This window comes from Pogoniulus pusillus, chromosome 9, assembly GCF_015220805.1.
Source record: "Pogoniulus pusillus isolate bPogPus1 chromosome 9, bPogPus1.pri, whole genome shotgun sequence".
Classification (NCBI taxonomy): domain Eukaryota; kingdom Metazoa; phylum Chordata; class Aves; order Piciformes; family Lybiidae; genus Pogoniulus; species Pogoniulus pusillus.
Genome location: NC_087272.1, coordinates 36,828,561 through 36,842,883, shown reverse-complemented (window position 1 = coordinate 36,842,883; position 14,323 = coordinate 36,828,561). Strand labels below are relative to the sequence as shown.

The window sequence follows — 14,323 nt, the reverse complement described above, 5'->3', positions numbered from 1 at the left end:
TCCGCGGCTGTCCGCGCACGTATCCCGGCGCTTCTCCCGCCGCCTGCGGGTCTCCGCTTGGCAGGTCCGAGGGTTGCTGCTCGGATTGCGAGCAGATCTCTGAGTGGCTTTACAGCCAAAGAAAGATTTACATATCACCATAGAGGTAGCGTTAACTACAGCCTCATCATCACTTTCTGTAGCGGCGCATTTCTGTGCTGCTGAGAGGGAATTATCTGCCCCCGTCGGAGGAAACGGCAAACCAATGCCACCCTCTCCCAAGCATGTTTCCCTTCTAGTAACGGAGGCTCCACCTCTGCTGGGGACTGATTCGCCCAGCAGTTTTTAGGATAATTTATGGAGCAACCTGATGAGCCTATTGGGCGAGTTGCTCGCTGCTCGTAGAGTAGGTTCCTACCTGTTTGGGTGGTTTGCTTGATTTTCTTTTCTTTTCTTTTTTTTCTTTTCTTTTCCCTCTCCTACCCCTCCCTCTGCCTGCCGTGTGCCGGTGGAGGGGGGGACACGGTGGGATTGGCGAGGTCGCTACCTCCCCCATCCTCTCCGGAGAAAACTCGGGGGAAGGAGAGAGCCTTCAGCCTCATGGATACGTGGGGGGGCCCCGCTCCCCTCTGGAGCCGCCGTCGCGGGGCCCGGCTGCTGCTGTTGCTGCTGACCGTGCGGCTGGGGAGCGGGTGAGTACCGCGGGCAACCCCCGCTCTGCCACCGGCGCCGGCCGCCCGCACCCTGTCGCCGGCTTCTCGGCTGTCTGCGCATTAGCGCCCTGGGCTAAGCTCGGGGGTCGAGGGGTATGGGGGATCGGAACGGGCTTGGGGAGAGGAAGAGGGGAAGGGGGCGTGCTGCGCGCCGCGAAACTTGAAAGGTGCCGGTGCGCCTATGGCGGCTGCCGCGGGAGGCTGCGGGGGAAGCCGGCACCGGCAAAGTAAAACTTCAGCTGTATCCCACTTGTTCGCTGAGCGAGTTGGGCAGTCCGGGCTCAGCTCGCTGCTGCCAAAACGCAGACGTCCCCCACGCCCGCCGGGCCGGGCCGGAGGACAGGGGCTGGCAGAGAAGCCTTCAGTCCCTCGGGGGGCCGTCGGTGCGGGCTGCACCCACGCAACCACCTCCGGCCGCGGTGCCCGCGCGGCTGCTCCGCAGCTGGGCGCGGAGCTGGAGCTGGGCTGGCGAGCGGCGGCTGGCGGCTGCTGTGAGGGAAGCGAGGTTCAGGCTGGGTGGTAAGGAGAGGGCAGTGCCCGTGGTGCCGGCACTTTCTCGCCGCGTTTTGCCCGTGCAGCGGGGAATCCAGCGCGGCACCAGCTTGTGCCGCCGCCAGCGGGAAGGGAATCCGGCCCGAGAGCGGGGTGGTGCCGGGCAGCTGCTCCAAGTCCCAGAAGTTGGAAATGTGCGTTTTGTGACATCGATCCGCAGAGCTGGGAAGCAACAACAGTTTGGCGTTGCTGTGTAGATGTATTAGTACCCATAACAACGAAAAGCAATCTAATCACCCAGCTCCATTAATAATTCAGAGCTAATGCGAACCATTCCACAGGTTATACTCTCACAAAGCCCACGAAGCGCTGCTGAAAGGCTATTTGACTGTGGCTCGGTGTGCCTTTGTGATGATAGACCAAATGAGTATTTGAAGGGGGTATACCAAATGTGTAGTGTAAAGAATGGCTAAAAAATGAAGTGAAAAGCCTAGGGAACATCTTTTTGTTTAAGTATGTCAAGCTCTGACCCCCTTCCCCATCCCGAATGGTGCATCCATCTTTGGGAAGTGTTTGTCTCAACTCATCTCAGTGTGTTATCCGAGGCAGAAACACCACCACTCCCTGATGATACTTTACTTAATCTGTGTCTTCTAAAGCCTTGCTGTGTTATGGAAATATTATTTTTTTTTCCAAAAGCATTGATGGAAATCGTGGCAGTGCAGCTGTGCATCTTCAGAATGCTGCTTAATGAGCGTATTGTACCCCAGGTATGAGAGAAATTATCAAGTGGTTGGAGAGAGGAAAGAATATGCATGCTAATTGATCAGCTCAAAGACTTAGTTACAAAGAAGGACCTATGTATGTAGTTTATTTGTTGTCTGTTGAAGTGTGGCCGTGGTTACAGGATTAGGTGTAGATTGTTATGGATACATCTCATTAAGGTTAGCTTTCATGAATAGGTTTGGTAAGATCTAGGGTAAGGTGTCCCTGCCCATGGCAGAGGGGTTGGGATTGGATGATCCTTGTGGTTCCTGCCAAACCTGACTGATTCTATGATTCTAAGAAGTCTTCAGTGAAGGGAAAAAACCCCCCAACCCTCAAACCTAACTTGCATGCAGTGTTTTGTGTTTCAGAGCACCTCAGATAAAATGGAACCTTTGGTATAGGTATTCGTGTGTCTGAACTGGCTTCAGGCTTGCATTTGTTTGGAGGTTACAAGGGGAAATGGTGGAGTAGTGCGTGGGAGAGATGAGATATTCCTTTATTTTTTTAACTTAATTTCTGTTTTTAAGTGGCCACAAATGGACATGTTTTTTTTGCAGTTTGTGGCTCTATGGTCTGTAGTGCATTGGAACTCAGGGGTGTTTGCAGAGAGCTCTGGAGCTCCAGTACTCTTCAGAAGCCTGCCACAAAGCAGGAGGGAAATACTGTTTTTTCTCTTCTTTGGATGTGTTTCTCTAGTTTCATCCCAACCTTTTCCTATGAAGTTCAAACTAAACCAACCAAGCGATGCTTTTCTCAACAACAGATCAGCTTGCACCAACTCCTGCTCTAGGGTAGGGTGTCCCTATCCATGGCAGGGAGGTTGGAACTAGACGATCTTTGTGGTGCCTTCCAACCTTGACCGATTCTATGGTTCTATGATTCTGGTTCTATGAACTCTGTCTGCCTTTCAAAAAACACCTTGCAGCAGCCAGCCTACCTTTTCAATGCAGACTTTTGCAAGGTTGAAAACTGCATCACTTCCAACGTGCATTTATAGAAGCAGTACTTTGTGCTGAGTGTGAGTAAAGTTCCTTTGGGTATCACTTCCATTGTGCATTTATAGATGTAGCACTTTGTGCTGAGTGTAAGTTATTTTGAGCATCACTTCCATTGTGCATTCCTAGATGCAGCACTTTGTGCTGAGTGTGAGTTACTTTGGGTATCACTGCCATTGTGCATTTATAGATGCAGCACTTTGTGCTGAGTGTGAGTTACTTTGAGTATCATTTCCATTGTGCATTTATAGATGCAGCACTTTGTGCTGACTGTGAGTTACTTTGGGTATCACTGCCATTGTGCATTCCTAGATGCAGCACTTTGTGCTGAGTGTGAGTTACTTTGGGTATCACTGCCATTGTGCATTTATAGACACAGCACTTTGTGCTGAGTGTGAGTTACTTTGAGTATCATTTCCATTGTGCATTTATAGATGCAGCACTTTGTGCTGAGTGTGAGTTACTTTGGGTATCACTGCCATTGTGCATTTATAGATGCAGCACTTTGTGCTGAGTGTGAGTTACTTTGGGTATCACTTCCATTGTGCATTTATAGACGCAGCACTTTGTGCTGAGTGTGAGTTACTTTGGGTATCACTGCCATTGTGCATTTATAGATGCAGCACTTTGTGCTGAGTGTGAGTTACTTTGGGTATCACTTCCATTGTGCATTCATAGACACAACACTTTGTGCTGAGTGTGAGTAAAGGTGTAACAAGTGGAGCTGAAGCCTAGGCAAGAACTTTGGGAGCTGAGTCCAACCAAGAGTTTATCTTTTCAGTGCACTGCCCCAAAAGCTGTACCAGGATGTTAGACCTCAGTCACCAGAGGGATTCATTGTAGTTAAACTCTGTCTCATAAACTAATTCCCCCCCACTCCTCCAGCTGTCTACATGTAGCACAAGCAGGCCAGAATAGCCAATGCACTCGATGGAACTTTGTGAGTCAGTTTTCTGAAGGTGAGTCAGTATTTTTGTCAATAGCTGACAGCAGGTACTGGGCTGTGAGCCCTCCTGTAAGGTATGTGCAAAGTAAGAGTAGTTCCCCAGCTGTCAGCAAACCCACCATTTCCTGCTGAACTCCAATAAATAGATAATTCATGGGGAGAGCACAAGAGCTGACAATATAATTAATATTATTTCCTTGCTTCTAACCATACAGGTGGAGCAGAGCTGTAATTTCTTCTAATTTATGCTGCTCTAAATGGCACATCCTGGTCAGCATTCCTAACAGCCTGTACTTAAAGGTTGGCCATATCTTCCCTTTGCTTTTGTAACCTGATGCTGTAAAAAGCAGCTCTGAACGCTCCATTGCGACGTAACCGTCAGCAGGCACAAGTGTCAACTAATGTTTGCTTTTCCATTCCAGAGGCTCTCTTAGGAAAAGGCTTACATAACAGGGCCTACGTTTTTCTTCTCATAGAAATTCCTGGATCAGTGTTAAGCTTGTCATAACACCATGGGTTTCTTAAGGCTTGATAACAGTGATTTGCTGTTTCGTTCGAGCGTCTCTGGTATTTATTCATTAGCATCCTCACTCTTAGGAGCTTTGTTCGTGGTGTGGTGGAGGAGCAAAATCATAGAAAATAAGTCATAGAATCAAGCAGGTTGGAAGAGACCTCCAAGCTCAGCCAGTCCAACCTAGTACCCAGCCCTAGCCAGTCAACCAGACCATGGCACTAAGTGCCCCAGCCAGGCTTTGCTTGAACACCTCCAGGCATGACGACTCCACCACCTCCCTGGGCAGCCCATTCCAATGCCAATCACTCTCTCTGACAGCAACTTCCTCCTAACATCCAGCCTAGACCTTCCCTTGCACAACCTGATACAGTGTCTCCTTGTTCTCTTGCTGCTTGCCTGGCAGAAGAGCCCAACTCCACCTGGCTACAGCCTCCCTTCAGGCAGCTGCAGACAGCAATGAGCTCTGCCCTGAGCCTTCTCTGCTGCAGGCTGCACACCCCCAGCTCCCTCAGCCTCTCCTCACAGGGCTGTGCTCCAGGCCCCTCATCAACCTTGCTGTCCTTCTCTGGACAGCTTCCAGCACCTCAACATCTCTCTTGAATTGAGGAGCCCAGAACTGGACACAGCACTCAAGGTGTGGCCTGACCAGTGCTGAGTACAGGGGCAGAAGAACCTACCTTGTCCTGCTGCCCACACTGCTCCTGAGCCAGCCCAGGATGCCATTGGCTATCTTGGCCACCTGGGCACACTGCTGCCTCATCTTCAGCTACTATCTACTAGTACCCCGAGATTCAGAGTGGATATGAGGTTGTTGATCATGAGGGTGGTGAGAGCCTGGAAGGAGTTGCCCAGGGAGGTGATTGAAGCCCCATCTCTGGAGATGTTTACGGCCAGGCTGGCTGAGGCTGTGTGCAGCCTGCTCTAGGGTAGGGGGTCCCTGCCCATGGTAGGGGGGTTGGAACTAGATGATCCTTGTGGTCCCTTCCAACCCTGACTGATTCTATGATTCTGTTCTATGATTCTATTATTCCTTTCTGCCAGACCTCTCTTCAGCCACTCTGTCCCCACCCTGTAGTCCTGCTTGGGGTTGTAGCCAAAGTGCAGAACCCTGCACCTGACCTTGTTAAATCTCATCCCATTGGCCTCTGCCCACCCATCCAGCCTGGCCAGGTCCCTCTGCAGGGCTCTCCTACCCTCCAACTGATCCACACCTGCTCCTAGTTTGGTGTCATCTGCAAACTTACTGATGCTGGACTCAATCCCTTCATCCAGGTCATCAATAAAGATGTTGAACAGGACTGTGCCCAGCACTGATCCCTGGGGCACACCACTAGTGACAGCTGCCAACTGGATGTGGCACCATTCACCACCACTCTCTAGGCCCAGCCTTCCAGCCATTTCTTGACCCACATCAGAGTGAATCTGTCCAAGCCAGGAGCTGCCAGCTTGGCCAGGAGCTTTTTGTGGCACACAGTGTCAAAGGCTTTGCTGAATTCCAGGTAGACTACACCCACAGTTATTTAGCAGTCCTGGTGGTTGAAGAGAGGATTTATTAAAAGTTTATTAATGTTTTCTTTGGGTAGCATAAAGTTTAATGAGACATAAAGACCCAGAAATACCTCCAGCCTTTGCACACAGTTTTCTTACTATGAATTTAAAGGAAACCTTCAGCCTGTGGCAATCCACAATAAGAAATGGGAAACTGAACTTCATTTTCAATTGACTTGCTCTTTGTTAAGCATGCTGGATGTTAAATAAGAGCAGCCTTGTTACCAGTGCAAGACTTCCTGAGGTGGGCAAAAAGAGTTGTAGTTAAGCATTTGATGACTTTTGTCAACTTTTTGCTGGGTACAGAAGTCCATTTGCAAGGAGGTTGGAGAGTCTGGGCTTTGCCTTTGAAGCTGCAGAGGAGTAGTAACTATCTGGGTCTCATGCAGCATCATAGTTTCTATGGCCAGTAGGAGAAGAGGATGCTCAGGGGTGATCTCATTGCTCTCTACAACTACCTGAAGGGAGGCTGTAGCCAGGTGGGGTTGGGCTCTTCTGCCAGGCAGCCAGCAACAGAACAAAGGGATATAGTTCAAGTTGTGGCAGGGGAGGTCTAGGCTGGATGTTAGGAGGAAGTTGTTGTCAGAGAGAGTGATTGGAATGGGCTGCCCACGGAGGTGGTGGAGTCACCATCCTTGGTGGTGTTGAAGCAAAGCCTGGATGAGGCACTTAGTGCCATGGTCTGGTTGATTGGCCAGGGCTGGGTGCTAGGTTAGACTGGATGAGCTTGGGGGTGTCTTCCAACCCAGCTGATTCTATGATTCTGTGGCTACTGAAATGGACTTAGCATATCCACTGTTTGAAAGTGAATCACTTTGTTTTGAGCTATCACAGATGCATGCATTAAAAAGTGAGGCACTTAGTGCCATGGTCTGGTTGACTGGATAGGGCTGGGTGCTAGGTTAGCCTGGATGATCTTGGAGGTCTCTTCCAACCTGCTTGATTCTATGATCCTATGATGTGTGTGGGGCTCACACAGAAGCAAAGATGAGCTTCCCCAAGATGGGCAGAGACACTTTCATGGTACCATTAGTGAAAGAAGGAGTGCTGGGGCTTTTTTAATCACCTCCCTAACACTTTCTTGCACTGCATACTGAGCTGAGCATGTGCTTGTGTGAAGTAACAATATCATAACTTATTAGGTGAAGAGCAGCAGAGGGAAGTGGTGATGATGAATGGGAGTATGCAGCACGCTGACAGGAACCTTTCAATGGGTGGTGGATGACAGTGACACATAACTTTCATTTCTTAACAGTTTCTCTGAGTGCTAATAATTTGTAAGGAGTAATTCAAAGGCAATCAAATTAACCTGGAGGTGGCACAGAAGTCCTAATTTTGCATTTTCACACATGCAAACACTTTTAACAAGGCTGAAAGTAGTCTGATGAGTTCAGTGGCCTATCAACCTATCTAAGAACTTGAGTCTACCTCACTAAACTTTAAATGGTTCAGTCATGCAACAGCACTAAACTAATAAAAGTAACAGGCGAGACTGAAAAGGTCATTGGGAGTTCACCAGGACAGAATCGTTTCAAAGGAGGAGAGGAGTGAAGGGGAGAAGGACCTGGGAGTTCTGGTGGTTGGAAGGATGGCCATGAGCCAGCAGTGTGCTCTTGTGGCCAGGAAGGCCAATGCCATTCTGGAGTGTTTTAGAAAGGCTGTGGTTAGTAGGTTGAGGGAGGTTCTCCTTCCCCTCTGCTCTGCCCTGGTGAGGCCACACCTGGAGTATTGTGTCCACTTCTGAGCCCCCCAGCTCAAGAAGGACAGGGAGCTGCTGGAGAGAGTCCAGCACAGAGCCACAAACATGGTTAAGGAAGTTGAACATCTTCCTTATGAGGAGAGCCTGAGGGAGCTGGGGCTTGTTGGCTTGGAGAGGAGGGGACTAAGAGGTGACCTCATTCATGTTTATCAATATGTGCAGGGTGAGTGCCAGGAGGCTGGAGCCAGGCTCTGCTGGGTGATGCCCAGTGACAAGACAAGGGACAATGGGTGGAAGCTGAGGCATAGGAGGTTCCCTCTGAAGCTGAGTAAGAATTTATTCACTGTGAATGTGACAAAGCACTGGAACAGGCAGCCCAAGGGGGTTGTGGAGTCTCCCTCTCTGGCAACATTCAAGAACCATCTGACTGTGTTCCTGTGCAATCTGCGCTAGGTGATCCTGTTCTGGCAGGGGGGCTGGACCAGATGATCTTTTGAGGTCCCTTCCAGCCCCTGACATTCTGTGATTCTATGAAATCTCAGTGGTATGGCAAAGATGGAAAGAAATCGTTTCTAAACCATGCTTTCATCACTGTTCCAGTCAGTAGAACCTGTTGTGATAATCCAGACTGATAGCAGAGTGTACAAAACTGCAGCATGCATCTTGGCTTCTGCGTCGGGTTTGTTGCTTCAGTATAACTGCTTTAAGTCTCTGCATAAAGATTTGATGAGGAGGAATCAATGAAGTGTTGTACAGTGTTTCTAGTCTGAATTTTCTCTGGCTTCCAGCCAAAGGATCTCCTGCTGCCTTCTGCTAGCTGAAAAGGCTGATCTTTGTCTCCCAGTGCTACCTGCTACAGCTGGCTCAGCCACATCCATCTCTTTGTGAGGGATGCAGATTTTGGTTCGTACCTCTGGTTCTTCAGGGTGTCTTCAGGGTGCCTTGAGTATTGTGTTCAGTTTTGGGCATCTCAATACAAGAGAGATGTGGAGGTGCTGGAGCAGGTCCAGAAAAGAGCAGTGAAGCTGGGGAAGGGCCTAGGGAGTAAATCCTATGAGGAGTGACTGAGAGAGCTGGGGATGGTTAGTGTGAAAAAGAGGAGGCTGAGGGGAGACCTCATTGCTGTCTACAGCTACCTGAAGAGACATCATGGAGGGGCTGCTGCTGGTCTCTTGTCACAGGTAATTGGAGACAGAACAAGGGAGAATGGCCTCGAGCTGAGACTGGGGAGATTTAGATGGGACATTAGGAAAATGTTTTTCATGGGGGGAGTGGTCAGGCACTGGAATGAGCTGCCCAGGGAGGTGGTGGAGTCACCAACTCTGGATGTGTTTCAGGGTCATTTGGATGTTGTGCTTAGGGGATATGGTTTAAGGTGGATCTCGTAGAGTAGGGTTAATGGTTGGTGATCCTGAGGGGTTTTTCCAACCTGGATGTTTCTGTGATTCTGTACAGACCCATGGCTGCAGCTGCCCTTTAGGACTGGAATATGGCCTTTAGTCATCAAAACTCTTCATTCCCTTGTATTCCTCTGCCAGCTTTTGCATTGACGAGAACTCAGAGCACCTAATTCTCAAAGGAATCAGCAGTTTTGGTCAGAAAACATCCTTCTGCCTTTCTCTTTCCAGCCTAGCATTTCATGATATGTTGTAGATGATTAGCTTGGAGGAGCCTCTTCATCTGTCAGAGATCACAGAATCACAGAATCAAGCAGGTTGGAAGAGACCTCCAAGCTCATCCAGTCCAACCTAGCACCCAGCCCTATCCAATCAACCAGACCATGGCACTAAGTGCCTCATCCAGGCTTTTAATCATAGAACCACAGAATCAAGCAGGTTGGAAGAGACCTCCAAGATCATCCAGTTCAACCTAGCACCCAGCCCTATCCAGTCAACTAGACCATGGCACTAAGTGCCTCATCCAGGCTTTTAATCATAGAACCACAGAATCAGGCAGGTTGAACGAGACCTCCAAGCTCAGCCAGTCCAACGTAGCACCCAGCCCTATCCAGTCAACCAGACCATGGCACTAAGTGCCTCATCCAGGCTTTGCTTGAACACCTCCAGGCATAGTGAGTCCACCACCTCCCTGGGCAGCCCATTCCAATGCCAATCACTGTCTCTGGCAACAACTTCCTCCTAACATCCAGCCTAGACCTCCCCTGGCACAGCTTGAGACTGTGTCATGTTTGTTTTGCTTTCTGCCTTGATCCCTAAATCCTTATCCTTGTCAACACATCAATATCTGGTAAGGTGTGAGTGACTAATTCTGTATTTCAGAATGTGTAATGCAGTTATTTTTCTCATTTTCAGGAAGGCAGACAGAGGGAATAGAGATCTGAGGTAACAAGAGATGTCCCCTTTGGATGAAATTGTTTGAGGTGTTAAATAGCTTGTTAGTCCTGTCAATTAACATGCTTTTCCTGTTATTTGAGGCATTGTATCATGAAGGATTAAGTTTTATTCTTATTACATCTTGTTATTATTAATGCATTTTAATGGCCCAATTTATCTTTCAGACTGAATTACAGCTGGGTGAAATTTATATCAGGGAAAAAAAAAGGTATTATGTATTAATTTAGGTAGCTAACTCTGTCACTGTAATGCATAACAACTTCATTTTCAGATTAATTGTCTGATATAATGTCGTGGTTTAAGCCCAGCCAGCAAATAGGCACCACCCAGCTCCTTGCTCATTCTACCTCCCCAGCTTATCATAGAATCAAGCAGGTTGGAAGAGACCTCCAAGCTCAGCCAGTCCAACCTAGCACTCAGCTGTGTTCAGTCAACCAGACCATGGCACTAAGTGCCTCATTCAGGCATTGCTTGAATGTGGTATGGAATATTCCTTCAGCCAGCTTGAATCAGCTGTCTAGAATCATAGAATCATAGAATCATAGAATCAACCAGGTTGGAAGAGACCTCCAAGCTCAGCCGGTCCAACCTAGCACCCAGCCCTATCCAGTCAACCAGACCATGGCACTAAGTGCCTCATCCAGGCTTTGCTTCAACACCTCCAGGTATGGTGACTCCACCACCTCCCTGTGCAGCCCATTCCAATGCCAATCACTCTCTCTGACAACAACTTCCTCCTAACATCCAGCCTAGACCTACCCTGGCACAGCTTGAGACTGTGTCCCCTTGTTCAGTTGCTGCTTGCCTGGGAGAAGAGGCCACCCCCCACCTGGCTACACTGTCCTGGCTGTGTCCCCTGCCAACTTCTTGTGCCCCTCCAGCATTCTTGTTGGCAGGGCATGAGAGGCTGAAAATTCCCTGTCTTAGGATAAGTGCTACAGAGCAACAACTAAATCCATCAGTGTATTAGTAACATTATTTTCTAGATTATAGAATCATAGAATGGTTTAGGTTGGAAGGGACCTCAAGGATCATCCAGTTACAATCCCCTGCCATAGGCAGGGACACCTCCCAATTGAACAGGTGACTCAAGGCTTCATCCAACCTGGCCTTGAACACCTCCAGGTAGGGAGCAGCCAAAACTCCCTGGGCAACCTGTGCCAGTGTTCCATCACCCTGACTCTAAAGAACTTCTTCCTAACATCCACTTTCAGTTTCCCCTCTGCCACTTCAAACCCATTCCTCCTCATCCTGTCATTACCAGACCTTGTCAATAGTTCCTCCTCAGTCTTCCTGTAGCCCCCTTCAGATACTGGAAGGCCATTCCAAGGTCTCCTCCAAGCCTTCTCTTCTCCAGGCTGCAGAACTCCAACTCTCTCAGCCTGTCTTCATAACAGAGCTGCTGCAGCCCTCTCAGCATCTTGGTGGCCTCTGGACTGGCTCCAACACTTCCATGTCCTGCTTGTGTTGGGGGCTGCAGAGCTTCACCCAGGACTGCAGGTGGGGTGTGAGGAGAGCAGAGCCAAGGGGCAGAATCCCCTCCCTTGCCCTGCTGCCCACACTGCTCTTGCTGCAGCCAGCACAGGGTTGTGTCTGGGCTGTGTGTTCACCCTGCTGGCTCCTGTTATTCTATTATTTGCTAAATCCAGAACATATAACTGCACCAGCTCTTAGGAAAAGAAAATTGGCACCACCCTAGGGGAAATCAGGATACATTTTTACATGGCAGAATTAATTTTGGAGATGCTTTACAAAATGAATTACCCTCAGTGTTTCCTCTGGGGGAGAGAGGTCTTTGATCTTACTAGCATCCAGCCATCAAATATAGAATCATAGAAAGCTCTGGGTTGGAAGGGACCTCCAAAGGTCATCCAGTCCAATCCCACTGCAGCCAGCAGAGACATCCTCAAGTAGAGGGTTGCCCAGAGCCCTGTTGAGCTTCACTTTGAATATCTTCCAGGGATGGGGCCAGAACAGCTCCCTGGGCAACCTGTTCCAGTGTTGTACTACTCTTATAGTAAAGAACTTGATCCTAACATGCAATCTAAATCTGCTCTTCTCTAACATCAAACCATTAGCCCTGGTTCTATCACTACTGGCCATTGTAGACAAATTCTGCAACCTTCTTATAGGATCCCTTCAGGTATGGGAGGGCCATTAGTAGTTCTCCCTGGTGTCTTTCCTCCAGGCTGAACACCCCTAGCTCCCTCAGCCTGTCCTCATAGCATAGGTGTTCCAGTGCCCTGATCATTTTTGTGGCCCTCCTCTGGGCTGTCTCCATCAGATCCATGTCCTTCTTGTGTTGAGGGCATTGGACCTGGATGCAGGACTGGATTGTATCACATCTGATGGACATGAACCAAGGATCTGTAGCACTGACACTGCTTTGCCAACCATGGCCAGCCAGCTGGTGGCCTGCAGGTTGCATCCATTGGAGGACAGCTGTGATAGTCACACATTTTAGTGACCACATGACAAGGAGCAGAATACTCTTGCTGTAAAAGATAGATGTTGTATTGAATACACAGGGGAGAAACAGTTTGACAATGGAATGGGTAGGGGGAATAGAAAAGAGAATTATGGTAAGAAAGTGTCTAAATGAGTTTAGGCTGGGTGAAGATGAAGAAATCCATCAGTGACTCCATATCCCTCAGGATTAAGAAGAGCAAGTAATGCATGCTGGAGACTTGGGGTTTTTTTTTCAGTGCCTGCATTTTTTTTTGCTTGCAGTTAGGCTGATTTCCTCAGAAATGCAGTGTGATGAATAGAGCCTCTCAGTGAAGAAGCTGATGATGAAAATGCAAAAGAGAGTTCATGTCTGCAGAAATGTAGCAGGGCTGATGAGGGTGAAGTCAGCCACCAAGCTTGGAAGCTAAATCTTGCGAGATGGTTTGTGAGTGGATGGTTGAAAGCTTCCACTGCTGACAGCTAACAATGCAAGGCAGCTTTCAAGATAATCTATTGAAGGAAACTGTGATTGTGTCCTGTTGTAGCAATCATGACTATGTGGTCCTGCTGCTATTGCTGCTGCTGAAAGGAGTTAATAGCTGTGTTTGTGCAGGAGTCTCAGTCCCTTATTTTTAGCTTCTGAAGGTTCTTGTGTTGTCTTAGGCAGAACCAAGGAAATCACAGAATCAAAGAATGGTTTAGGTTGGAAGGGACCTCAAAGGTCATCCAGTTCCTTGTCCTACTGGCCACACTATTCTTGATACTTGAGTTGCTTGTGTGTAACCATGAAATGGTGGTGGAGATAATTAATGTTCCCTGCCCAGACTCTGCTGCTTCTCCAGAAGTCTTACAGCTTCCCTATGATGATGTTGCATCAAAGCTGTGCTGGTTTTTGTCTGTACTCCTGACAGATGTCTACTGGGGGGAATTACTGAATGGGCATGCAAGGAGGAAACATCTAGGGTGAGATGAAGGAAACAAAGAACAGTTCTGTGAATTAAGAAGAAAGGGGGAGGGGGGAAGGCATTTCTCCTGCAGGTGAGCATAGGCACACAGGGCAGGGCAGAGGAGCACACACACACACCTTGGGGCTTGGATTCCTGTCGTCTGTCCCTGCTTTTGGCTTTCCAGAGCACAGTACATGGAGCAAGTGCTGCAAGAACTGTGTCCAGCTCTGGGCTTCTGAATTGAAGAGAGATGTTGAGGTGCTGGAAGGTGTTTGGAGCAGGGCAGCAAGGCTGGTGAGGGGCCTGGGGCACAGCCCTGTGAGGAGAGGCTGAGGGAGCTGGGGGTGTGCAGCCTGCAGAAGAGGAGGCTCAGGGCAGAGCTCATTGCTGTCTGCAGCCTGAAGCTGCAGGGAGGCTGTAGCCAGGTGGGGTTGGGCTCTGCTGCCAGGCAGCCAGAGACAGAACAAGGGGACACAGCCTGAAGCTGTGCCAGGGCAGGTTCAGGTTGGATGTTAGGAGGAAGTTCCTGCTAGAGAGAGTGATTGGCATTGGAATGGGCTGCCCAGGGAGGTGGTGGAGTGGCCGTGGCTGGAGGTGTTGCAGCCAAGCCTGGCTGGGGCACTTAGTGCCATGGTCTGGTTGGTTGGCCAGAGCTGGGTGCTAGGTTGGGCTGGCTGAGCTTGGAGCTCTCTTCCAGCCTGCTTGATCCTGTGATTCTAAGAACATCCTCATGTCTGGGCAAGTGTAAGGAGGAGCAGAATTTGCCCTATGCAATTTCTTCCTGCTCCTGCTGAAGCTCATTGTCTGCAGATGAACATCTCAGAGGTCTGGGCAATGGACCTGGCTGGGCACTACACCTCTCACAGAAGGGAAACCTTGGTGAGGAGCAGCAAAATACTAACCTGGGAATCAGAGGGTGA

At 49.1% G+C, this 14,323-nt stretch overlaps 1 protein-coding gene across 1 annotated transcript in view; it reads left to right on the top strand.

Moving 5' to 3' along the window:
• The first annotated feature begins 360 nt into the window (after positions 1 to 360).
• GABRG1 (gamma-aminobutyric acid type A receptor subunit gamma1) overlaps positions 361 to 14,323 on the top strand; it is a 79,568-nt gene continuing 65,605 nt past the window's right edge. Inside the window, exon 1 of the mRNA XM_064149210.1 lies at positions 361 to 671. Within this exon, the coding sequence (XP_064005280.1) occupies positions 580 to 671 (92 nt within the window). The 5' untranslated portion in view covers positions 361 to 579. The remainder of the gene's footprint in view (positions 672 to 14,323) is intronic.